Raw genomic sequence first — 26,367 nt, 5'->3', positions numbered from 1 at the left:
AGCCTTCCCACAATGTCTCCCTAACACTGCTTCTCGGGGTCCTTATCATGCCCAGCCCCACCGTGGCTCCAGTTTACTTTGCTGCCAGTCACTGTCTGGAACTCCTGGTCACTGCCCCCTTTCTGTGGGGGTGGGAGGAGAAGTGAAGGAGTCACTGTCAACCTCATTTATGGGTCTGCCCTTTGGTCTCTGCCTGCCTGGCCACTGCCCACAGCCCTATGGGGCAAGATTTGTCATAAGAAGGGACTGGAGTAATTGGAGGGGATTGCTACAGCTGAGGGCAGGGCCACTACACTCAGTTGTACAAGTTGTGCACTACACAATTCTGGGCACCAATCGCATTTGAAGTCATTATAGATTAGTATATTTGAGATGGTAATTTTCTGGCAAAGGGCAGCAAAACGTCTAGGGGAAGGGGCTAATTTGTCTAATTTGTACAGTCTCATTTGGATTAGGGAAGGGGGGAACTGGAATCAAAAACTGTATGTTAAATAGAACTTTTTCCCATAGCCCAAGGGGAAAGAATGCTTCCCTATCTTGGTAACAGTATATCTTCTTTCTTTGGAGGGAATTCTTCTCCTCTACCCCAAATATGTAATTCTGTGCAGCTGCTAATTACAGGATGGCCACTCTATCCCTGCCACAGGGACAGGTCACATATATCTGGCCAATCCTCATGGCCATAGAGGTTGGGCCCAAAGCTGGGCACATGACTCAAGCTGGGCCAATCACTGTCCGCCCCTGAGATTTATATGTACTGAGGCAAAAAGAAAATCTCCCTCTTCTTGACAGTCTCTAAGTCTGTCTGCAGTAATTGAAGTAAGTCTGAAGGTGCCTGTGGTGTGTCTCTCACCTGTGAAGGAGGGAGCAAGACCATCACACACAGAAGGGGCGATGCAGGAGAGGGAAAGAAGGAAAGAGAGAGGGGTCTGAAGACACGTTTGGTCCCTGAGACAGTTAAACTATAGGACAGCTCCATCACTCTCTGAACTGAAAAACCACCCTTTCCCCTTACCCTAGTTTAGACTGAGTTTTGGTCACCCACAAACAAGAGAAGTCTTTTTTTATTGAGAGAGTCTTATTATGTCACCCTCGGTAGAGTGCTATGGTATCACAGCTCACAGCAACCTCAAACTCAGACAAGAGAATTCTGAAAAAGAGAACCAACTCTCAGAAAATCCTATTCTGGGCCAGCCTTGGTGACTCATGCCTGTAATCCTAGCACTCTGGCAGGCCAAGGCAGGTAGATTGCTTGAGCTCAGGAGTTTGAGACCAGCCTGAGCAAGAGTAAGACCCTGTCTGTACTAAAAATAGAGCAAACTAGCTGCCTGTATTCCCAGCTACTTGGGAGGCTGAGGTAAGTGGATCACTTAAGCCCAAGAGTTTGAGGCTGCTATGAGCTGTGATGACACCACAGCACTCTATCCCAGGGCAAGAGAGTGAGACTCTATCTCAGAAAAAAGAAAAGAAAAGAAAATCCTACCCTGTGTCCTGGCACAGTGGCTCATGCCTATAATCCCAGAGCTTTGGGAGGTGGAAGGGAGAAATCACTTGAGGCCAGAAGTTCAAGGTTACAGTGAGCTAAGACTGTGCTACTGCACTCCAGTCTGAGAAACAGAGCAAGTTTCTGTTTCTTAAAAAAGAAAAGAAGGCAGGATGCCGTGGCTCACGCTTGTAGTCCTAGCACTCTGGGAGGCCGAGGAGGGTAGACTGCTTGAGCTCATGAGTTCAAGACCAGCCTGAGAAAAGTGAGACCCCCGTCTCTAAAAATAGAAAACTGAGACAAGAGGATCACTTGAGTCCAAGAGTTGGAGGTTGCTGTGAGCTATGACGCCACGACACTCTACCCAGGGCGACAGCTTGAGATTCTGTCTCAACAATAACAACAACAACAACAAATAGCACTATGTTGAACACATTTGAGTATAATTTTTTCCCCCATGTTCAGCTTATTTCCAGATAGAGATTTAGCAAGGCAGTTGAGGAGGACTTTCGGTATGTATTGTTTTGAGACAAAAAAAGAAAACCCCAAAAACAAAATCCAAAGATGAAAACAACAGTTTGAGAAAAAGATGAAAGGAAATAGGTGGAGTATTCAACATCTCGAAGAAAATAATAGTAGACGGGGCACGTAGCCGGAAAGTCACCTCCTATTCTGTTGTACTGACTTGAGTTCTTCTGTGAGTGAAATACTTCAGGCAGATAGAAAAACATGAGTCCCCTTTCTTCAACCAGTATGTACTTCAGTTTCCTTTCACAAAGAACCCAAATTGAATACCAGAAATAAGATAGCTTGGTAATCTTGGTCTTGTTTTCTAAATTACCAATTTCATGTGTGGTTAACATGCAACCTTCAGCTTGCTCCGGGCTTCATTCAGCAGCGGTCCTCAACCTGTGGGTCGCGACCCCTTTGGAGGGAGTTTGTAACAATGAAAATATATCCTGCATATCAGATTTTACATTACGATTCATCACAGTAGCAAAATTACAGTTATGAAGTAGCAACGAAAATAATTTTATGGTTGGGGATTACCACAACATGAGGAGCTGTATTAAAGGGTTGAGAACCACTAATTTAGAGGGATGGTAGCCTCCCTGCCTCCAGCTTTACCTCCATTGAATCCATTGGCCCAGACTAATTTTCTTCAACACCTATTTCACTTCCCTGAATACAAATGTATCATGTACTACTGAAGTCACTTTGTCCAGGAATTTTCAGCCTGGTGGCAGGCATGGAGAGAGGAGGTGGGCCTTGAATCAAGGATTGGGAAGCAGGTGGTTTCTTTGGAAGGAGATCCTGGGAGCACGATGAAGGAGTGGAGAAGGGAGTGGGAAAAAAGAAAAGCCAGTAAAGTGTACACCATGAGTGGCCCTCTGTAGGGACAGCTGGGGTGCAGGCCCATGGCATCACCAAGAGGCTCTGAGAAAGACACCTCAAGGTCGGAAGCAGTGGCTCACGCCTGTAATCCTACCACTTTGGGAGGCCAAGATGGGTGGATTGCTTGAGCTCTGGAGTTTGAGACCAGCCTGAGCAAGAGTGAGATCCTGCCTCTAAAAATAGCCAGGTGTTGTGGCAGATGCCTGAAGTCCCAGCTACTTGGGAAGCTGAGACTAGAAAATCACTTGAGTCCAGGAGTTTGAAGTTGCTGTGAGCGATGATGTTACGGCATTCTACCAAGGGCAACATAGTGAGACTCTGTCTCAAAAAAAGAAAAAAGAAAGGCACCTTAGAGCTGTCTCACTGAGGCCAGGAGGGTGGGAACTTAGCTCCCTATGGTCTGAGGGCTGCCCCTGGGCCGCCTTCTGGCCTGTCACCTAGAGCCAGAAAATGCCCACAGAAGGAAGGACAGAGAGTGAGGGTAGGAATCCTCTGCAGAAGATCCTGGGGGAGGCTGGGAGTTGTGGGCCAGCTTGGACAGCTTCTCTACAGTTAAGAGCTCTCTCTCTATGTATACAGATGGTGCCAAAAAGTGTATACACATTTTAAGAAAAGAAAAAACTATATTAAATTTGTCATGTTTGACTCCCGCAATTATGACAGGTATTGAATGTGACTTGTTACCAATATATATTTTGTATTACAATTTTAATACAGTTTTTTCCTTTTTTTCTTTTTGAGACAGAGTCTGACTTTGTTGCCCTCTGTAGAGTGCTGTCATGTCACAGCTCACAGCAACCTCAAACTCTTGGGCTTAAGTGATTCTCTTGCCTCAGCCTCCCAAGTAGCTGGGTCTCAGTTTTTTTTCTTTCTTAAAATGTGTGTATCTTTCTTGATCCCCTCTGTATACATACACATGCACACATATGCATATATACATATAGATGTGTATATGTATTATTTTTAAAACAAAAATAAGATCTTACTCTGCTTACTAATATTACTGCTCAACTCTCTTGGACCTCGTTCCACATCAGTAGAGATACCCTATCCTCTAAATGGTCCATGGATGAATAGCATTCCTCTATGGGGGAGGGGATGTCTCCATCAGGCATTTGTTATTTATAATCCACTCCTTTCTCCACTCCTTCGTGTAAGGAACAGATGTATCTTCCACATCACCCCTTATTTCTCTCCTGCTTGAAACCCGCCAACGGTTTTCCATTACCCATAGGGTGAAGCCTCAATTCCACAGCTTGGCATTGGAGTCTGACCCATAACTGACTGGGCTACTGGGACCTCTGCTCTCTGCCCTGTCCCCCCTCCCCAGCCAGTTTGACCCATAAGATCATGGTTCCTGTCCATTCCTGCATCTGTGCCTTTGCTCAGGCTGTGTCCCCAGCCTGTGTGACCTTGTCCGTACCATGATGCTTGGTCCCCATCATGGGCCGCTCTTCCTCAGAACTCCATCTTTCAGTGACCAAGTCTTCCCTTTTTCATTCTCCGTGGGGTATAGTCTTATATTTCTGTTCTCTCTTCGTAGGTACATTTTCAGTTTCCAACAATGCTGGACTCAGGGACAATACCCCTCTGTGTCTCCAGTGTGCCGACAGCACTTTGCCCACACAAGCACTGCCTTGGTCAAGGTTTGTTGATGGCTAGTACGATGGTTGGTTTTCTGTCTACCTGCAAAGTGGGTGGAGATGAGAGATGCGCCTCTGTGCTCCATTCACTGCAGCCTCTGACCACACTGCCCAGATCTCAGCTTATTCATGGTTCTTGAAGCAATGAGACCCACTGAGTCAAGGGCACCACTCACAGCCCCCTCCCCCAGGGAGGGAACAAAGGGGGGGTGGTCTTTCTGATTCTAGACTCCAGGACCCGCAGGAAGGGGAGCAGAACCCAAGTGGAGGCTGAGGGAAGGGCAATGCAGGGGGTGCTAATCCCAGCTTCCTGTCTGGATTTTCCTAGACTGCTGCTCAGGGCCTATCTTAGGATGGTCACAGCTGCTGAAATAGATCTCCCCCTTCACCTGTTCTGAAGCACACAGACCTTGCTAACTTCCTGTCATAAGAATGCACGCTTTGGTAACTTTTCCAGTAACGGGGGACAGTCCTGGGGAGGAGGTGCTGAACTCATCACAATCCCCCGCCTCTGAGGAGCAGCGGCTCACCTTGGCCAGGAATCAGTGAGAACAGCTGTGAGGGGCGAAGCCTGGAGGCCGCCATGCGCTTCCCGCCAGGGCCCCGGCCCCTTCCGCAAATCCGGCCGGTGTTTCCTTCCTTGGGCACGCCAGAAGCCTCTCTGTCCGCAGGACGCACCGGTCTCTGGCTGACAGAGTAGCAGGAAGCAGAGCCTCTGCCCTGCTCACTCGCTTGCCCTGGCCCTCCAAGCTCGCTCCCACAAATTTCACTATTCCTGTAGAATCCATCAAATGAGTCAATCGGGTTCTGGGATCCCAGTCATTCACTTACTCACTCAACAAACAGTCTCTCTCGGCCCAGTCTGGGGATGAACGAGGGTGGGAGGGGCAGGAGGGGCAGGAGGGGCAGGAGGGGCAGGAGGATGAGGCCAGGCGCTGTAGACCTGCTGAGGTGGGGTTTGGAAGTGAACACCGGGGAGAGGGACCAACCCCCCTGGTGATGGGGCGGAGCGCCCCAGGAGGAGCCCGGGGCGAGTGTGGGAGGGGCCACGAGTTGGGATGTGCCTCGCGCCTGCGTGCGAAGAGATCTCCGCGTCGCCGGCGTCGCCAAGGTAACCGTGACCGCCGGCCATGGCCTCCGGGGCGAACGGGAGCTGGGGTCGCTCCGCACCACAGAGTGCCTCCCCGACGGTGAGGGCTGAGCCTACCTGCCTCGGGGGACGGCGGAGTAGGGAGCGGTCCCTGGACAGGCTGGACCCTGGAGAAGGATGGGGCCGGGGGGGAGGAGAGACCCCAAAACGAGAGGAAGAGGCTTGACTGGGCGCTAGGAGGCTGTGGGGGCGGGGAGGGAGAGCCGGGTTCCAGCAAGGTTAGGGAGGTGACTCGCGGGGAGAAAGGTGGGGCTTGTTACGTGCCCCCAACTCCTTCCTGCCTGGCTGAGTCTTCCCCCCGCACGCTGCAGCCCTGGGTGACCGTCCTGCAGTCCCCGGCGTGGACCGTCCCACCTGCGCCCCCGCAGCCGAGCCGCGTGAAGGAAGGTGAGACTCTGGAGTCAGCCTCGCATCCCCTTTTGCCCCCCCCACCCCCCGTCTCTCAGGGTTCCCCCTGCACAAATCCGCTCGCTCCCCGCCATTCCGCGCCTGCGGGGCTGGGCATCGAGGGAGAGACCTGGGTACCCGGCAAGGGTGGCAGGGGGAGGAGAACCCCGGCGTGGGCTGGCAGAACCCGCGTCCCGTAGACCTGCTGGAGCTGATGATGCTGCAGAACGCGCAGATGAACCAGCTGCTGCTGAGCCGCCTGGTGGCAGGGGCGCTGAACTGGCCTGTCCCGCCCAGCCCACAGGTGCGTGGGGGTACGGCCCCGGGAGGTCGCCCCATGGAGGTCCAGGGGTGGAGAAACACACGGGGTCCCTCCTCGATTAAGAGGACTGGGGAACAGAGGAGCAAAGGCCTCCACACCTTTCTGGCAGGGACTTATAGGCCTCTATTACATGTGTATCAGGCCCTGTCAGGCCCATGTCAGCCTCCACTGGGGAAGCGGGGCCTCCCGAACTAGACCACCCAGGTCTTGCTTTCAAGGAGGATTCCCTGCGTCGCATACCCCACTGGACTTCAGGCCCCAGGAGGGCAGGTCCTAGTGGACCTGGAGGATCATTATGTGCCTGACTTAATGATCTTAATGGAGCCTGACACTTTTTAGGTTCAATTGATATTTGCTGAATGCATGAATAAATAAATGAATGATTATAAATACAAGTCAAGCTGGCTGTCATGGCATGTGAGAGGTGCAAAGGGGGGTGTGCACTTGGTTGGGGGCTGCAGAAAGGCTCCTTGGAGGAGTGAGGGTTCTTAGAATCAGCCCTTGAAAGCCAGGTAGGATTTTGACTCTTGGGCGGGGTGGGGGGGTGGGGCGAAAGGTGTTTCCATCACCCAGGCTGGCAGGGGCAGAGTCAAGAGCCAGAATGGAGGATATCCTGTGCTTGTGTGTATGCTGAGCCCTACTCAGCCAGCAATGGGCTCCTGAGAGGTTAAAAGATGCAAGGGCTGAGTAGAGAGAGGATGCTGGCCAGCTGAGTGGCAGCAGAGAGGGCCTTAAAGAGTCCAGGCATAGGGAGACTCTGAGGAGCTGCTGCCATCTCTCAGCCCAGGCCCTCAGGGGGCTCTCGGGGTGAGCACCCACCTGACTGATGGGGCACAAGTGAGTCCAGGGGCTGGGAGTGAGGCCAGGGGCAGTTCAGGGGACTTCCAACCCCAGCTCTGGAGCACACCTGGAGTCTTCCAATCCCTGCTCTGCCACTTACTAGCTGGGTGACCTCAGACAAGTTGCTCAACCTCTTTGAGCTTCAGTTTTCCCACCTACAAAATAAGGAACACGTGTCTCCAAATGCTTTGCATGTAGTAAATGCTCAATAAACAAACAGTAGACATTGTTATGTTACACATCTGGAGGAAGTCACTTAGGGGCTGGGGGTGTGAGCACAGGGCCAGCCGGATCCTCTTCTCTCATTTCCCCGCCCCGTTTTACACAATCCTCAGGTCTACCTGGAGGGTCACCAGGAGTGTGAGGAGGAGGAGGAAGATGAAGAGGAGGAGGAGATGGAAGGGCCTTTGGTGTTTCACCACCATTACCTGCCCTGCCTGGTGCCCTCCCCAGGCCCCCTGCTGCCCTGGTCATCCCCTTTCCTCCTGCCTCCTCCATGTCAGCCCTACTCCCAGGATGTGCCCAGGACGCAGCACCATCTTCCTGCCTCTAGAAGGGAGGTGTAAGTGAGGCTGGGAACTCTGGGTGCTGCCAAGTTTCTATCTGGGGGCTGGGCTGGAGGACCAGCCCTGGTCTGGTGGTAGGGTGGCAACACATATGGGTGATACCCCAGAGTCACCCCTGGGCCACTGATAGGATCTTTCTTTTCTTTCCCCCATCTCAGTAGAGCTGTACCCCCACCTCCACCCCCTAGTGCCACGGGGACTGTGGGTGCTGATGTACCCCCAGCTTCAGGTAGGGCTGGGTGGGTAAGAAGTGGGGTCCAGGCTTTGGGGGGGGATTTGGAGGCCAGGAGGGCCATGTGCCCTAGGATGGGGGTGGAGGGTTCCTGCCATCAGTTCTGTGAACAACTGGCCTGCCCCCTTTTCCTTCTTGGGGTCCTCTGAGGCAGGAGGGAGTCAAGATGAGGGTACTGTCTCCCCAGACTACTATGATGCTGAGAGCCTGCCATGAGGATGGACACTGGCCCTGGGACCCTTCATCTTCGTCGCAGGGCTGGAAACAGGAGCCCAGACCCGCCCCTCTATTGTTAGCCCCTCTGACTCCCTCAGCTCCACCCTGGCCTTCTTTTGGATGAACCAGTCCTCTCTCCACCCCACTGAACTCCTGAACTAGCCTGATCTCTGCTTTGGAACTGATGGGCCTTAGAGCATTGCCCAGTCCTCAGAAGCCACACAAACACAGCTCTGCCTCATTGTTTCCTGCCTAGACCAGGCCCTCCCACTTCCCTCACCCTTTGCTCAGGGATGACAGAGTCTTCTTTTGTCCTAGCAGTGAGGCAGGAGAAGAGAGGAGGGAGCAGACTCCTTCTGTTTTCCACACTTTTAACTCCCACCGTGAGGTGGATAGGGGAGAGGCCTGAGTAGGCAAGGCTCTGGTGCCAAGCCAGTTCCTTGGGGCCCTAACCTCAGGAAGCTGGCTCTGTTGGCAGGAGTGGCCTAGGCCCTGGAGGGCCAGGTGGAAACGGAGTGTCCCAGGCCAGGGTGTGTCTCCCTCAGTAGGAATTAGTCACTCAGGGCTAGAAGGAGGCTGGGAGAGAGAAGTCCACCCTGGTGGCCTCCCTTTCCTGCTGAGTTTTACCCCAGGAGGAGACATTGAGGGCATAGGGTTAAGTCCAGGTGTTTGTTGTATTCAGGCTAGAAAAGAGAGTCTCTGGTGTCCTCTGCTGCTTGTCACAGCCCTTCAGGCAGGGCTGAGGAGCCATACTGAGTTCTAGTGACCACCGTGGCAGTGGCTACACCATTCACGCAGGCTGTGCCCGGAAGGCCTGGGGCAGCCTCTTCCAAGCAGCTCGCACCCCATAAGCGCCAGTCCGCCTCTGCCGCCAGTGCTGGCTGAAGACAAAGCATAGCAGGACGGACGTCACAAACAAAAACAGCAGGACCGACACCACTGTGACGATGATGATCATCTGGCGGTCCTGCACAGGCTCTGGGGAGGGAAGAGATGGTGGTCTTAGAAGCCCTCTGGTTCCAAGTGCCAGTGCCCAAGGGAGAGAGGAGAGACACCCATCCCCTGCCCACTCCAACTTGTAGTCACCCTGCGTTGCAGAGTAGAGTCTGTCCAAAAATATTATCTGCGAGAAAGGAGGCTTGGGGTCCAGGCTTCTAGACAGACCTGAGACTGTGAGGGCAGATGTGCTTGCTAGACACCATGGCCTAGGGCAGGGGTCCTCAAACTTTTTAAACGGGCCAGTTCACTGTCCCTTAGACCATTGGAGGGCCAGACTGCGGACCCCGGAACGAGTCGGCTGCTAAGCAGGACAGGCAGTGGCGGCAAAAACACCCAGCGGGCCGGATAAACGTCCTAGGCGGGCTACATGCAGCCCACGGGCCATAGTTTGAGGACACCTGGCCTGGGGGTGGCACGGTCCAGGTTGACCCCCTCAGGCAGCACTGAGTAAGCTTCATGCCAAGCTCCCTAAAGGAAGGGAACATCTGGGCCATCCAGAGTCACTGAACAGCAAAGCTCTGGGGACCTTAGGATCAGTCAGGACAACCCTCTCTTTATAGGAAAGAGCTAAGGCAAGAAAGATCAGGTTGACTCTGTCCAGGTCATGAAGCTTGCTAGTGGCCAAGCAACTAGTTGAGCTCTCCTGACCGCTGTAACAGTCAAAGTCCAAGCTGGGGACTTGGCCAGAGCTTCATAGAAGAGGGTAAGAGGGATGAAATGTGGGGTCCTGGGTGTTTGTGTCCCAAGCTGGCTGAGAATAAGGCTCAGGATTTTTCTTCCCCCAAGGGGCTGAAAATGAGAGCCCTCTCTCTCCCGCTCCATTGCTGGGAGCCTCCTCACCATAGATCTCCAGCATCTGGGGATCTGAGACTCTGCGAAAGACTCCACCGCCATGAGACTTCAGGTCCAGCACAGCCAAGCAGGAGAAGTTGTAGTGTCTGTCCTCTCTTTGAGCCGAGGTGTTGAATGTGGCGGTAACCTCTTGGGGAGCAGGTGTTTGCCTCTCAAAGGTCTGGTTGTACAAGGTCTCACTGCCGCGGAACAGGGTAAGGGTGAGGTTCTCAAGGGGCTTCACGGCCGGCACCCTGCACTCAATGGTGAAGGGCTTGCCCATGGCCACCCAGGTGGGCTGCAGCTTCAGCGTGACCTGCTTTGGGGGCTCTGCAGGGGACAAAGGAAGGTGGTCTGGTCAGGATAGTGGTACACCTGGTGAGGGCCATCTCATGTCTCTGGTGTTCCAGGTCCCTGGTTGGACTTGTAGGGCAGGAAGGAAGAAGCCGGGCAGGGTGAAGGGGCGCAGGTGGTAGTTTCACAGGCATCATGGTTTCAAGAATGGACAAGATGGGGTGGCTCAGGTGTTTACAAAGAGAAGGTTAAGAAATTGTGCAGCCAGCTGGAAAGATAAAAGTTGGGCTCTGTCTCCCTCCCCTCCAGAAACTATTATAAATACAGATTTCAGAAATTGGGTAACTGTGTTGACAGAGACTTAGAAGGGAATGCTGACTAGAATTGGGCACTTGAGGAACTGAACTGTCAGCTTCCTTACTTAAGGATGGAGCTTAGGCCTTCCTTACTTAGGGATGCAGTCAGGCCTCCCCTGGTTCTCCAGGACCAGGCTCATGGCCACCAGGATTCCTTAAACAGGGCCCTGGATTCCCTCTGAACTAGAATAGCTAGTTGTCTCCTCACACCACCACCACCCCCTCCCCATATTCTCCTGAATACATTAGATTTAGGACACCTTTCCATCATCGGATGCACTGATGTTGGTGATGAGGAGAACCCAAGATGGTGAGAAAGTCCTGTCCCATCAGGAAGATTTTCATGGTTCATAGATTTTCATGGGCTCCTCAAACAGGAGAGAGAACACGACCTTCTCTTCCTGAACTGAAGGGCCCAGCTCTCCTGGGGGTGCCCAGTGACTAAGCGGCAGGGAGACTATGAACAGGGTTGGGAAATGACTTTCAGGCTTAGGTGAAACTTGGTTAGATCGTCCTCCCCCGAGCAAGACTCAAAACCGGACTCAAGGCATCCGGCCAAGGGTGGGAGCAGGTGCTGAGCTTACTGGCCTGGTTTTGTCACCCCAGGAGCTCAAGGAGACAGGGCCATGATGAGTGCCCAGGAGCAGTGGCGGAACAGATTTGTGAACATTCAGTACACACGGGCTCTGCCCTAGGGGAGAGGAGGGCCCCTCAGCGCAGCCACTCACTGTACACAAGGACGTTCGCAACTCTGGACTTCTGCTCTCCGGAGCAGGCGAAGTAGCAAAGCAGCTTCGTGTCCTGGGAGATGTTTGAGACCAAGTACTGCTTCCACTGAGGTCCCTGTTCCAGCAGAGTCTTGTGTAGGATAGTCTCCAGACCACCTTTTTCGGGCTGGTTACAACTGGTGCTGCAGTTAACTAGCTGGGACTCTGTGGACTCAACCACCAGTGTCTCTGGCCACATGTATACCTCAAACGCCTTCTCACCACACCCTGGAAGACCAGAAACACCAGGCAAAAGATGTCCCCACTGCCTTGCCTGTGGAGCTATCTGCTGCTATCAGTCAAGGGTCAGGGGCCCACACAGAAAGGCCCCTCTGCTCTTCCTCCTTGTCAGGCCTTACTGCCTCGTGGCTCAGATCAGCCTTCCTCTTGCTCCTGTCCCATCTCTGTGGGGAGGGATCCTGCTGGACCGTAAGGTCAGCCTGAATGTCCCCACCCCCAACAGGCCTCTCTCTGTCCTCAGTGGCCCTCCCTCTTTTCCTTTCTTCCACATAACCACTTTTGGACGTCTGCTATGTGCCAGGCCCGGGGCATGTGGGGGTAATCACAGCAGACCGAACCCTGCCCCAGCGGAGCCTCTGCTGTAGCGAGGGAGGTGGACAGGGGACAGTGAACAGCATTATAACCAGCCAGGAAGGGGTAGGGGGGCATTTTAATCTGCGTACTCAGCAATGGCCTCACCCTGTCATGTGGGCAAAGACATGAAGGGGGTTGCAGGCCCTGCAGGAATCGGGGGCAGTGACCCAGGGAAAGGAAAAGGCAGCTGCCAGTGCAAAGACCCCCGCCCCGGTCAGGAGGAGGTCTGGTGTGCGGGAGCAAGGAGATTAGGACTGTTCACTCCGTGAGGAGAAAGGCAGGGGAGAGAGGTAACAGGGCCACCTCGAAATGCTTCATGTTTGCATTGATGCCCCCTTAGACACAGTGCAGTGTCTAGCAGGCCCTGGTTGTGCATGTTTCTCTGTGGGTTTAGCACAGTGCCCTGTGCACGGCAGATACCCAGGAAGCACCTGGTATGTGAAGATCCAGTGCTCGGTGCCCACCTGCAGCAGCGATGTCCCAGAAGGGGCTTGATCCCGCCAGCTGGGCCCCGCCTGTGTTCTGTGCTCCCACTTCCCCTGTATACCTGCGCTCAGCTCTCAGCTAGCGGCACATAATGAGGTAACACCAGAGGGGCTCTGTGGGTGGGCAGCGCTGGATCTGAATCTGGAAGTTTGCCATGCTGGCTATGTGGCCTTGGGCAAAGTGCTTTCTTGCTCTTTGAAGAGCCTGAGTTCATCTGTCAAATGAGCTAGTAGTCCCTTTCCCTCAGGCTTGTCATGAGGGGTCACTGACACAGTGCTAGAAAAGCTCGTGGCAGGTTGTGGGAGAAACAGCGTGCTCAGCTCACAGAGACATTTTCCTGCATCCCCTTGACCCACTGAAAGGGGTTTCATTTTTGCTGTGACCACAGCCAGGAGAGATTCCCTACCACCTGTGCTGTCCCCGGGGCACAGCTGAAGACCAGCTAGGCACATGCCCTTGTCTTCCCTAAACCCCAGCGTCCCTTCACCTCCCGAGGACCCCACCCAGCTCACATCCACATGCCACTAACCCGTGGAGCCTGATGTTCAAAAGGTCAGGACCCCGACACTGCCCAAGGGCCGTGGGTGCCGGAAGCCAGTTTGGCACAGTATTCTGTACCTGTGGCAGGGTGGCCCCCGTGTTCAAAGCCTCAGCAACTTTGAGGCAGCAGGGCACCCTCACTGTCCGGGCTGGATGGGCCAAGTCAGAGCCCCCAGGCACCTAGCTCACCTGGGCAGCAGAGCAGAGCAAGGAGGGCGGCGGGCAGGCCCCAGCAACCAAACGGGGACATCTCTGGCGGTGTCCACAGGCTCCTGGGAAAGGGCTGAGAGCTGCCTGGAGGGAGACGGAGCTCAGGTCAGGGAGTGGTGACCTGGAGTCACAGCCCCAAGTCCCCAGCATTCTGTGAGCTGATGACTGCATTTCCTCTCATTATCTGAGTGGTCTCTGGGATGTTGGCCACCTCCCAGGGCCTGGGCCTCCAAGAATGCAGGCAGAGGAAATCAGGGAGCAGCTGATAAGCAAGGCATAATCCAGTCCTCCTGGCCACTCCCCACCCAGGGGCAGGGCAGGTGGTGGGTGTCTACATGTTTGAGCACTGTGTATACACACAGGAAAGAACGAATACTGTGAGCCCCGGTTCGAGGGAGCCCCAAATTCCACAGGATATATTGTTAGAGTCATCTCCATGAAGAGCATATCCAAAGTCAGAATCTGTTCAGGACACATAGTTCCCACAGCAAAGGGGACAGAGACCTGAGTTCTTCTAAGCAAACCTGGACAGGTCTTTGAGGTTCTCCTGCTAAATGCACAGCACAAGTCTGGTCAGAGTGAAACTGGGAGGCAGACAGGCTGAATCCTGCGCAGACCTTCCAACTCAGGGTAACGTGCCCAGTCAGGGAATGTCCACGTGACCATCCCTACCTGGGGAAATAGGCAGTGCAGGCAGCTGAGGCCATCAACTAGGAGCTTAGGCTGGAGATGCTGAGGTGTCCGCCTGAGGAGATGGGACTTCCTGTCCCTCCTCTCTTTTCCAGGTTCACCATTATCTGCCCACTTCAGATGTTCCATTACCCTACGTCCTTGCTTGCCCTTTACTCAACCTTCCTGGGGGCTGTCATCTCCCCCGTCTCATCTTTAACCTTGACTGCTGACTACTGACTGCCGTGCATCCTTGCACGGATACTCTGTTATGTACCCAATAAAAAAATTCCAGGAAACAGGACAGCTGCTGCCTTGTTCTCATGCTGTCACCAGGCACATGGAACAGTGTACGCCCTTACAGGTTTTTGGTTTTATGCACTGAGTCTGGTATAAGTTTTGTGCTTTTCCTCAGCAGAATCTCCCTTGCTAGCCACTGTCCCAGGTTAGGGTCCACTAACTCAGTTTTCAATATAAACTTGACCCTGACTCAGCTGATTCTAGGCCAGCCTGAGGCCCAGAACCTCAGAAAATGCACTCTGTAAGGGGCTAGCAGCCCAAGTACAGACAGAGAACAGGGGCTTGTCTGGCTGCAGCCATACCCCAAGCCCCAGCCTCCATCTCCTGGGCCTGTATGATGTTATTCCCCAACCCTCTGCCCCCTCCTAGGGGAGCCCTGATCTGGGAAGCCTAGGGCCTGAGAGTTTTGGTTTATTTCTAGGGAGCTTTGTCACCTTTGAGGCAGTGAGTGGGTGAGAGAGGGATTCTGACGGCTGGGAGGGCCTTCCAGCTACTTAGATCCCTGCACGTCCAGACTTCCAATCCCAGGTCTGCCTGAAATCCCCTGTGACCGGTAGGGAAAAAAGAAGGTCTTGCTTTCTCAGATAAGTCCCACATAGGGCAGAGAAGGCAGGGTGAGGCCAAAGGTTGTCACTTCTATGGGGCTGATAAGCAGGGGTGTGTCAAATGCTGGATCCAGGGAAGTTCCTGGACATGTCTGCTGGACTTGGAGATGGGCTGAGGCTTGGCAGAGAGAAAAGGCAAGGAGAGGCCAGAACTATGACCCCAGGCTGGAAGGATCTGTGCCCCCATGGGACTGGCAAAGCGCTGAGAGCAGGAAACACTCCTCCAACTCCAGCTAGGGGTTGAAGGGATGGCCCCAGGGGCTTGGACAATGGGTTGGAGGCATGCAGGGTGTTGATTTTGTGGCTGCCACTGGGTTAGAATAACAATAACAATAACAAAATGGTAAACAATTACTTACTGCAGGTTGGGCACTGTTATAAGCACACTGCAGATATTAACTAATTAATCCCCTAACACTATGAGGCAGGCCCTGTTATTGCCATCATCTTACAGATGGGGAAATGATTAGATAATGATTAGATAATCATGGTCACAGACCATGAAAAGAGTGAAGTCAAAATGAGAGAGAGCCAGCCTTGGTGACGGAGAGCCCATCTGAGCTGGCATAAAAGAAAGATTGTTAGGGGCTGGATTCCCAGGAGACCCTCAGGAGGTAAATGCAAGGCAGCAGAAGGCCTGAGGAAACTTCCTTGCCTAGAGGGGCTGGAGGAAGGTGGGGGGATCCAGGCCTGTAGAACTCTAAGCAGGTTCTGGAAGGGATAGTGTCTTGGAATTCCACCTGCTGAACCAGCAGGGCCAGGCTGACTCCCTCCCCAAGGTGTCCTCACAGGCCTTCTGCAGCCCACAGGTCCCACCCTACCATCTCCTCCCAGCTTTTCCTGGGCACGGCCAGGCATGTGGCCATCTGTTTGTTAGAAATGTTTACTGCCTCCTAACTGCACGTCTCTCCTTCCCTCCCCACTGGCCCATCAGCCAGGAGGGCAGAAGCTGAATCTCGTATACTACTACATAACAACTAGTGTAAGAAACTGCCTAAAACACAGTAGGTGCTTCATAACTGTTGCATTGGTAGGTGGATGGATGAATGAATTTGTGAATGAATGAAAGAAATCCTTTGTCTTGACGAACAACCCAAACAAGCTTGTTAAGACTTTCTTTTAGGTCATAAGTGTCCACTGTTTTCGTCTGCCCAGCACATCTTTTTCCTTCTACTGCCAAAGTCTGTGAAGCCACAGGCTGACCTCGCACCATATCCAAGGCCGAGCATAGTGGCTTACTCCTTGAGCATGGGCACTTGGAAGTAAGTCTAGGCAGACGTTTTTCTGGGACTTTCTGAAGCAGAGCTTGTGGGAACACATGAGTCAAGAGATAAGTGTTGATGAGGAAGTGGAGAAAAGGGAACCCTTGCATACAGTTGGTGGGAAAGGAAATTAGCAGAACTGTTATAGAAAATAGAAGTTCCTCAAAAGTTAAAAATAGAACTACTATATGGTCCAGAAATCCCAGTGGGGAAATATGAAATCAGTATGTTGAAGAGACATTTGCATGTTTATTGCAGCCCCATTCACAATAGCCAAGATCTGGAATCAACCTAAGCGACCATCAGTAGATGGATGGATAAAGAAAACATGGGATATGCATGTAGTGGAATACCAGTCAGCCTTAAGGCAAGAAGGCCATCTGGTCATTTTCAATAATGTAGATGAACTTGGAGGACAGTAGGTTAAGTGAAATAAGCCAGGCACAGAAAGAAAAAAATACTATCTGATCTCACTTACATGCGGAGTCTAAAAAAAGTCAAACTTGTGGAAAGCAGAGAGTAGAATGATGATCACCAGAGACAGAGGAGAGAGGAAGGAATGTTCAAAGGATAAAAATTTTGGTTAAAAGGAATAAGTTGAAGGGATCTATTGCATGGCCGGGTGACTGTAGTGAATAACGTTGCATTATGTACTTGAAAACTGTTACAAGGGTAGGTTTTAAGTGTTCTCACCAAACAAGATGATATTTATGATAGCTCACAAAATATGTGTGATACCGTGTATGTTAATTAGCCCAATTTAGCCATCCACTGTTATAGGTGAAGAGCATATATGTCTTTGCCTCTGCCGTTTCTGAGAGTGAGCATGTACAAATCTTGCCTGGCACAATTTAGGAGAGACTGAGACAGAACTCCATTTAGCTTGGCACCAAGGAGGTAAAATTCCCGTGCTCAGGCCAGGGGACTGGGGGCGTGTAGGCTCGTCACTGGCAAGTCGCCAGGATCTCCAAATTGTGGTTTTTGCAAGGTTAAGATACTGCCTCCAGATGGCTGGAGGCTGCAAAGAGTAGAACAATCAGCCTTTTTTCCCCTTAGCAGTTTCCATATCTATCAAAAAGTGGGCTATGGAGTTAACAGTTCGCTTCTTCATGGCTACTATTTTGAGTATAATAGATAACTTAGAAGAACGTGTCTCACTAAAAAAGTTAGTCTGTTTTTTACAATAAGTTAGTGAGGTAATGGTATGAATATTCATAACAGCATGTACATGCAGCATCGACTACTTAAGCTGGGGAGAAAGAAAGAAATTTGCTATTTGCCGTCCAGAGAGCAGTAGCCCTCTTTATGCCATACAATTCCAATGCAAGTCTACACCTGCGTCACCCACCACTTGTAAGAAACTTCACGCAACACACAGTGTATACCTATTCCAAAACGTCACGCATATGTAAATATACATGGTAAGGCCTCCATTCCTGTGGGTTTACACCCAGGAAGTCAAATAACATCAAATCGACAATGTTCGAGGGGAAGAAATGCCACCAAGTTTCAAAAAGCAAAGTGTGAATTTGCAGCATGTCAAGTGCTCTGCTGAACTCATATGAATGAAGTGATGCATAGCATTGTATTACAAGCGATCTAGAGATGACCTATAGTATAAGGGAGGATTGTATAGATGATATGCAAATACTATATTATTTAAGGGACTTAAGCATCTTTTGATTTTGGTATGCGGGGGTTCTGAAACCAATCTCCCATGGATACTGAGGGGTAACTGTACAATTTTTGTCAGTTTAAAAAAATGTTCTATGAGCCTGATAACATTTTCAAGGAAGACCAGTGGAGATAAAGAGTATATGAATTCTAAATCACTAGAGAAGGTGTAAATGGTATAAAAACAACCAAATCAACCCTCAATCAGTTTTTAAAAATTAAATAAAAAGAAAAGCATAGAAAAAATGGGACAAATGTAATATTGTAAAAGATGGTATTTAAAACAGCAAGACACTGTCAAAAAAGAATTTCAGAGTCCAAATTCATTAATAATGACAATGAAGAGAAAGGAAGTAAAGTTCAAAGACAGGTTGTCAGATTAGATTTCAAAAATACTAAAACACAATGTTGGCTCTATGTTGCTTACGAGAGACACAACTGGGCGGAGCCTGTGGCTAAGTGGGTAGGGCACCGGCCCCATATACTGGGGTGGCAGGTTTGAACCCGGCCCCAGCAAAACTGCAATAAAAAATAGCCGGGCGTTATGGTGGGCACCTGTTGTCCCAGCTACTAGGAGGCTAAGGCAAGAGAATCGCCTAAGCCCAGGAGTTTGAGGTTGCTGTGAGCTGTGACACTACAGCACTCTACCAAGGATGACAAAGTGAAACTCTGTCTCAAAAAAAAAAAAAAAAAAAGAGAGAGACATACCTAATGAATAAGGATATGGAATTGGTTGAAGGTCAAAGGGTGGAAAGGATATAGTAGGCAAACACCAAAAGAAAGCTTGAGAATCATATGCATATCAGAGAAAAAGGAATTTTAAGACAAAAACTTACATCACGGATGGAGTGAGTATCTAGATCAGAAAGTCAATTCACTAGGAAGTTCCAAAAGTTTTAAATTGATAAGCGCCTAAGTTAAAAGAACTACAGAGAGGTAAAATTACCATCATGACAGGACATTTTTACATATATCTCTTCATTTCTAATACAGACAAATAAAATGTAGTAAAATCAGTAAATGGACAGAACAGCTGAAACACAATATAAAAGCTTGAGCTGCATTTATAAATTAGAGAATACAAATTCTTCAAGAAGATAAGTTTTAAAACCCCTATATATTTAAAATTTTAAAAACACACTCTAAATAACACATTGGCCCAAGAAGAAATCATGATGACGCATTTATAAATTCCTAGGAGTGGGTGATAATGAAAATGCCATATTAAAATTTGTGGGATGCAGCAAAAGTGGTACTTAGAGGGACATTTATAACTTTGACTGCTTGTATCGTTAGAAAAGCAATCTGAAATAAGCATCCAATTTATTAAGTAGTCTAGATCTTAGAAAAATAACAAAGTAAATCCAAGTGACAGGTAAGGGACTAGAGATGAGAGTGGGAACCAACCAAATGAAGAAAGTAAGCAAAACAACAAGTAAATCCAAAAGCAAAAAAAGGAAAAAGAGAGTATAATAAAGATAAGACCATGCTAGGCTCACACCTGTAATCCCAGCACTTTGGAAGGCAAAGGTAATAGGATCACTGGAAACCAGAAGTTTGAGACAAGCCTGGAAAACACAGAGAAACCTAATCTCTACATAAGAATAAATAAATGGGCTCGGTGCCTGTAGCCAAGTGGCTATGGTGCCAGCCACATACAGCAGAGCTGGAGGGTCTGCCAAACAACAATGACAACTACAACCAAAAAACTAGCTGGGCATTGTGATGGGCGCCTGTAGTTCCAGCTACTTGGAAAGCTGAGGCAAGAGAATCGCTTGAGCCCAGGAGTTGGAGGTTGCTGTGAACTGTGATGCCACAGCACTCTACCCAGGGCGACAGCTTGAGGCTCTGTCTCAAAATAATAATAATAAATAAATGAATAAAATATTAGCTGGGCCTGATAATTGTGCACCTGTAATCATAGCTGCTTGTGAGCCTGAGCTTAAGCCCAGGAGTTTGAGGCTGCAGTGAGCTTTGATCATGTCACTGCACTCCACCCTGGGCCACAGAGTGAGACCCTACTTCTAAAAAGAATATAAAATTTATTTCATCTTTAAAAGAGCCAAAATTATTAAAATAGAAAACAAATATATGGTAAGAGACGATTCATGAAATAAAAGTTAGTTCTTTGAAAAGAAACTAATAGAATGGCCAAGTCTCTGGTGAAATCTATTCAGAAACCAAAAGAAGGCACAAGTAAACATTATTAGGGATGAAAATGGAAACATAACCATGTGATGAAAAAGATTATACAAAATCATAGACACAAAAAGTAGAGTAGTAGTTGTAGGGGCTGGGGGAGGGGAAATGGGAGGTGTTGAGTGGGTATCCAGTGTCAGTTGAGTTTCAGTTTCGCCAGATGAAAGAGTTCCGGAGATGGTTTGCAAAACAATGTGAACATGCTTAACATTATTGAACCGTACTTTTAAAGACAGTTGAGATGGTACACTTTATGTTAAGTACATTGTGCCATGATTAGAACTAATAATAAGATTATAACTAATTTATGCCACCAAATAGGAAACAAAGAAGACCAAATCTTAGAAAAATATAACTTAAACAAACTTTAGAAGAGATCATAAGCCCGAATGGTTCCATAACTATTAAAGAAATTGAATCAAGAGTTTGAAATCTTCCCACAAAGAAAACACCAGGTCCAGACATTTTATAGAAGTTCAAGGCTCGGCGCCTGTGGCTCAACCGGCTAAGGCGCCAGCCACGTACACCTAGGGTGGCGGGTTCGAATCCCCAGCCCGGACCCGCCAAACAACAATGACGGCTGCAACCAAAAAAAAAATAGCCGGGCGTTGTGGCGGGCGCCTGTGGTCCCAGCTACTTGGGAGGCGGAGGCAGGAGACTCGCTTGAGCCCAGGAGTTGGAGGTTGCTGTGAGCTGTAATGCCATGGCACTCTACCCAGGGGGACAGCTTGAGGCTCTGTCTCAAAAAAAAAAAAAAAAAAGAAGTTCAAGTTGGGGGCGGGGGCTTTCACTATGTTCCCCAGCTTAGCCTTGAACTCCTGGACTCACGAGATCCTCCCACTTCGGCCTCCTGAGTCATTGGGACTACAGGTATGTACCACTGTGCCTGGCTCCTAATTCCAATTTTATAAAAACACTTCCTGAGAATGGAAAAAATAGAAATATTTTCTAACTCTCTCTACGAGACCTGTGTGACCTTCATAATCAAAAAGAGTCAAGTACAGAACGAGAAAGGAAAATTAGAAGCCAGTTTCACTCATATAATATAATATATTATATTATAAATAATATTATATATAAATGCAAGAATTATAAGAAAAATAAATCAAATCTGGTAGTGTACAAAAAACGTAAGACATCACATTTGAATGGGATTTATCTCAGGAATGCAAGGGTGGTTTAACAATAGAAGAAAGTTAGCCCAGCGAGCATTGTGGAAGGCGCCTGTAATCCCAGCTACTTGGGAGGTTGAGGCAAAAGAACCGCCCAAGCCCAGGAGTTGGAGGTTGCTGTGAGCTATGATGCCACAGCCCTCTACCGAGGGTGATAAAGTAAGAAAGCCTATAAAAGTTATTTATCATGTTGGCAAAGGTATATTTTGGTACTCTGGGCCACCTTACTTTTGCCCTCCTTGGATCAGAGAGAGGAACAGAAGTAAGACAGCACAGAGTTCCAAAGCTTCGAGAATACCCTTCAAGCTTATCTCACATTTCTTTTTGCTTTTTAACTCTGGATCTTCTTCAATGCTTTCGGAGCAACTTATTTGCCCGCTAGTCAGTCCTAGAAGTGTAGGGGGAGTCAAGTCCCTATGATGCAACCTTGACCCAGTGGAGGACAAAAGCCAGAAGGTACATATCCCAGCCTCCTCCTTCCCAGTGGGTGGCTCGGGGAGGCATCCTGCAGCCTTATCTGAGGATCAGGGGAAGAGCCCCTGGGCTGCAACATTCGTCATGCTCTTCCTCCTGTCCTGACTCATTCTTCCTGATCCTTCAGTCGCTGCTCCCTGGAATCACCTCTCAAATAGCCTATCTGAATCCGAGTCTTTGTTCTAGGCTAGTGAAGGAATCCATACTAAACACTTACATTCATAAATTTAGGAAGAAAAATAGTTCATTATCTCAGCAGAGCTAGAAAAAAATTTTTGATGATATTCAACACCCTTTCATGATGAAAGCTCCTCATAAATTAGAAGGAAACGTCCTTAACCTGACAAAGAAAACTGACATAAAACTTCTATATTATTTCTAACAACTAAATCTTAGGAGAATTTCCTTTAAAAGAAGGATCAGACGAGGATGCCCATGACCTCTGCCCCTGTTAAACACTGTAAATGTCTTCCTAGACCTTGCAGTAAGATTAAAAGAAAAAGAAGGAGAAGAAAAGAAAGGAGAGAAAACTATAATATTAGGTAAAAAATTCAAAAGATTCATCAGGCAAACAATCAAAATAATAAGAGATTTTAGCAAGTCAACTATAAGATCAATATCCAAAAATAAGTTGCCTTTGTGTTTACCAGTAACATACAAAAGTATAATTTCAAAAACGTACCATTTGCAACGATCAAAAAAGTAGAGGCAGCAGGAGTGGGGGGGCCGTGGTGGGGGGCGCCGGTGGGTGGTGTCGAGGCCTGCTGGGGTGGAGGCACCCTCCACAACACTTTTCCAGCCAGGTCTGGATGAGAGAGGATACCCGAGAAGGGTGAGGTCTAGGAGAACAGGTCTTCTCAAGGAGACCACCAGGATACACCTGCAACGTCCTCTCCATGGTGACTCAGTTCTTGGGAATTTGTAGACTTAACTTCCTGAAACTTGGAAATTTCCACTTCTGTGAAATCCTGTAGCTCTGTTGGGGGCTGGAATAGCATCTCCCACTTGATTCAAACTGGCCAATGAGAAAGGTCCCTGTGGGTTGGAACTTTTTGACTGGAGATAAAAAGAGAAAGACCAAGCTGGTCGGGGAGCATGGCCATTTGGAATTCTTCTATGCTGTAAGGCCCTGGCTAGTGGATAAAGCCCTTCCTCTTATAAACATGGTGTTTGGGGGCTCTTTCTCTCAGGTGGGCCTCGTCTTCCTGCAACATGGACATGCCTGACCCTGTGAGGTAAAAACTTCAATGGGAGCCTCCCTTCCTTAATAAAGTGGCGTGGAGGAACAGCTTTGAAACTCTTTTGAATGGAAGGATGAAAGCTATGTAGGAACCCAATGTGAATGGAAGAAATCCGTCATCATGCAAATGATACAACACTCTGAACAGACTCTAAAAACAGCTCTCATCTCAAAGAACCCAGTGCTTGTGTCACAGTATGAAAAATTAGATGCTGGGGAACAGGGTTTAATGAATGAAGCCTTCCGGCCAACCAGTGATCTCTTTGGACCCATTACCTTGCATTCCAGATCAGATTGGATCACTTCTCATCCTGAGGATCCCTAAGACTTTGAACAGTTTTTCAGTGATCCTCCCAGAAAGACACCCTCTCCTGGGAAGCACAGCATTTATATACAGTCCATGGGATCTTTAGGCAACACCAGAATTATCTGTGAAGAATATATTAAATGGCTCAAGGGCTACTGTGAAGCTTTTTTCTATGGCTTGACGGTAAAACTCCTAGAACGAGTTCCTGTTTCTGTGACAAGGTGTTCCTTTAGAGTCAATGATAAAACACACAACCTACAGATTCATGCAGGGTACATTCTGAAGTTCTTTTTTTTTGGACACAGAGTCTCACTATGTTGCCCTCTGTAGAGTGCTATGGAGTCATAGCTCACAGCAACCTCAAACTCTTGAGTTTAAGCGATTCTCTTGTCTCAGCCTCCCAAGTACCTGAGACTACAGGCTCCAGCCACAGGGCCCAGCTATTTGTTGTTGTTGTTGTGTTTATTGTTGTTTAGTAGGCCTGGGCTGGGTTCAAACCCACCAGCCTCGGTGCATGTGGCCGGCACCAGAACCACCATGCTATGGAGGCCGAGCTCATTCTGAAGTTCTTGAAGAAGAAGAAACCTGAGGATGCCTTCTGTGTTGTGGGGATAACAGTGATGGATCTTTACCCAAGAGAGTCTCAGAATTTTGTCTTTGGACAGGCCTCTTTGACAGATGGTGTGGGGATATTCAGCTTTGCCAGGAAGGGCAGTGATTTTTACAGTTTTTGCCACGAAGGCAAAGTAAAGATCCTCTAGAAAACATCTTTGAGCAACTCTTCCGTTTTTGATAACTATTATATTCCAGAAATAACTAGTGTTTTGCAGCTTTGATCTTGTAAGACTTTAACCCACCAGACTGGACACATATTTGGACAGCGACACTGCCAGTGGCTCACCTGCCTAATGCAAGGTTCCAAGCACTTGAAAGAAGCTGACCGGCGCCCTCTAAACCTTTGCCCTGTCTGCTTACGCAAGTTGCAGTGCGCTAGTGGCTTCAGCATTGAGGAAAGATACAAGCACCGGTGAGATGGATCGATGATGAATCTGCTGACACCCCTGGAGTAACTCTGAAACACAGTTGGGAGGATAGTGGGAATTTACCAAAACCCATTGAAGCCTTCAAGGAATGGAAAGAGTGGATAATGAAATGCCGTGCTGTTCTCCAAAAATAAGGACCTTCAATTAGGAGTAATTAAAATAAACTTGCACATTCTGCTTTCATTTGGGTGGAGTACTTCACTGGAATAAACCATATACTGATTCTGTGCTGTGCCCAAGTAACAGGACAGAACCTATTTATTTATTTATTTATTCTTTGAGTCAGAGTTTCACTACGTTGCCCTTAGTAGATGTGGCGTCACAGCTCACAGCAACCTCCATCTCTTGGGCTTAAGGGGTTCTCTTGCTCCAGCCTCCAAAGTAGCTGAGACTACAGCTGCCCACCACGAAGCCTGGCTATTTTTTTGTTGTCGGGGTCATTGTTGTTTAGCTGGCCCTGGCCAGGTTCGAACCTGCCAGCCTCAGTGCCTATGGCTGGCACTATAACCACTGTGCTACGGGTGCCAAGCCACACAGAACCTTTTTAAAGCACCTGAATTGAAATGAGACTCATTTTGAATAATACAAATGCTATAAACTGTGAAAAAAAGAAAGTAGAGGAATAAATCTAGCAAAACTTAAAAGTCTAAGATCCACAGTAAGAAAACTTTTAAAAAGAGATTAAAGACAATCTAAATAAATGGAGAGAGAAGACTCATGTTCTTGGACCGAAGGTTCAATATTTTAAAGAGGTAAATTCTTCCCTAACTAATCTACAGATGCAGTGCAATTCCAATTAATCCCAACAGGATCGTTCATGTCAATTGAAAATTGATTTTAAAATTTATATGGAAGAACAAAAGGACCAAAACATCCCTAACGAAGAAGTAGTGAGGGATTTTCTTTGCTAGATATTAAGGTTTTCTATAAAATATGGTGTAAGTGTAGATATGGGCAAATCAACTGATAGAATGAGCAGAATAATGAACCCAGAAATAGACTTACACTTGTATGAAACTTTGAGCCATGACAAGGGTGGCACTGTGTTGTATGTCACATACGCTTTTTTATGTGTTACATAGCATGTTTTTCCCAAAAGAATACAAAGGGCAAAGAGAAATTCCTGCATGTCTAGAAAGCAGAAGAGACTCCTGGGACTGTGCACCCTCTAACCGGGGTCTAGAGGTCCTCCTAGGATGGCCCCCTCTAACTGAGGCAGGTGGGGTCCTGGGACTGTGCACCCTCTAACCGGGGGCTAGAGGTCCTCCTAGGATGGACTCCTCTAACTGAGGCAGGGCTCCTGGGACTGTGCACCCTCTAACTGGGGGCTAGAAGTCCTCCTAGGATGGACCCTTCTAACTGAGGCAGGTGGGGTCCTGGGACTGTGCGCCCTCTAACCGGGGGCTAGAGGTCCTCCTAGGATGGACCCCTCTAACTGAGGCAGGTGGGGTCCTGGGACTGTGCGCCCTCTAACTAGGGGCTAGAGGTCCTCCTAGGATGGACCCCTCTAACTGAGGTAGGTGGGGTCCTGGGACTGTGCGCCCTCTAACTAGGGGCTAGAGGTCCTCCCAGGATGGACCCCTCTAACTGAGGCAGGTAGGATTTCACTGAATGAGACTCATCAAGAACCCGCAGTGCCCGCCCTGAGGAAAGGGGTGTCCCTTCCTTAAGCAGCAGCCCCCAAGGCCCACGTGGGCTCACAGATAAGGAGGCAGCCCCACGTTTCTAAATTGGTCACCTGGACGGCAGAGCAGGAGAGGAGAGAGAGAAGGAAGACAAAACAGAGGGAAGCAAAGGTGGGTCCAAGGACTCAGAGACGGCACAGGGACTGGAGCTTCACAGGCTGTGGGACGTCAGGCCAGAGGAGCTCCCAGCGTACTTCCTGGAGGAACCTGAGGCCCAGAGAGGAGAAGGGACTAGAACTCAGACCTCGGCACCGTCCCAAACCTGTTCCACGCTGCCACGCTTCGTGGGAGGGCAAGTGAATAGCTCAGACTTACCCCTGTGGGCTCTGGGTCTGCCGCCTGCCTGCAGAAAAGCAGTGATGAGGCCTGTGTGGCGCAGCTGCCACTGGAGGCCACAAGTTCAGCCAGCAGATTTGTTATTCAACC

The 26,367-nt window shown here is 49.3% G+C and overlaps 3 protein-coding genes across 6 annotated transcripts; 2 read left to right on the top strand and 1 right to left on the bottom strand.

The window, feature by feature from the left end:
- Window positions 1–1,904: 1,904 nt before the first annotated feature.
- On the bottom strand, window positions 1,905–26,367 carry ICAM2 (intercellular adhesion molecule 2). Of its 4 annotated transcripts, none has more exons than XM_023511100.1 (8): window positions 26,257–26,367; window positions 13,291–13,395; window positions 11,443–11,709; window positions 10,074–10,394; window positions 8,515–9,212; window positions 5,052–7,375; window positions 4,302–4,564; window positions 1,905–2,408 (listed from the first exon to the last, which is right to left on the bottom strand). In XM_023511100.1, the coding sequence occupies exons 2-5, from the start codon at window positions 13,349–13,351 to the stop codon at window positions 9,025–9,027; spliced, it is 837 nt and encodes a 278-aa protein (XP_023366868.1). In that variant the 5' UTR covers window positions 13,352–13,395; window positions 26,257–26,367; the 3' UTR covers window positions 1,905–2,408; window positions 4,302–4,564; window positions 5,052–7,375; window positions 8,515–9,024. The 4 variants fall into 4 exon arrangements, with proteins under 4 accessions (XP_023366868.1, XP_023366870.1, XP_023366869.1 ...); XM_023511102.1 differs by lacking the exon at window positions 26,257–26,367 and adding an exon at window positions 24,115–24,175; XM_023511101.1 differs by lacking the exon at window positions 26,257–26,367 and adding an exon at window positions 22,349–22,429.
- On the top strand, window positions 5,652–7,786 carry PRR29 (proline rich 29). The gene is made up of 4 exons (XM_012803185.2): window positions 5,652–5,711; window positions 5,983–6,058; window positions 6,259–6,362; window positions 7,556–7,786. Exons 1-4 carry the CDS (start codon window positions 5,652–5,654, stop codon window positions 7,784–7,786), a joined length of 471 nt encoding a protein of 156 aa, XP_012658639.1.
- Window positions 22,865–24,411, top strand: LOC100942806 (archaemetzincin-2). Its single transcript, XM_012803184.2, is given in 3 exon segments — window positions 22,865–23,480; window positions 23,762–24,236; window positions 24,239–24,411. Coding segments are annotated over 3 exon segments (1,080 nt in total). The 5' UTR covers window positions 22,865–23,027; the 3' UTR covers window positions 24,391–24,411.

This window comes from Otolemur garnettii, unplaced genomic scaffold, assembly GCF_000181295.1.
Source record: "Otolemur garnettii isolate 467f Iridium unplaced genomic scaffold, OtoGar3 scaffold00018, whole genome shotgun sequence".
Taxonomy (NCBI): Eukaryota; Metazoa; Chordata; class Mammalia; order Primates; family Galagidae; genus Otolemur; species Otolemur garnettii.
Note: the sequence above shows the minus strand (reverse complement) of the source record. Positions and strands in the feature narration are given on the sequence as shown.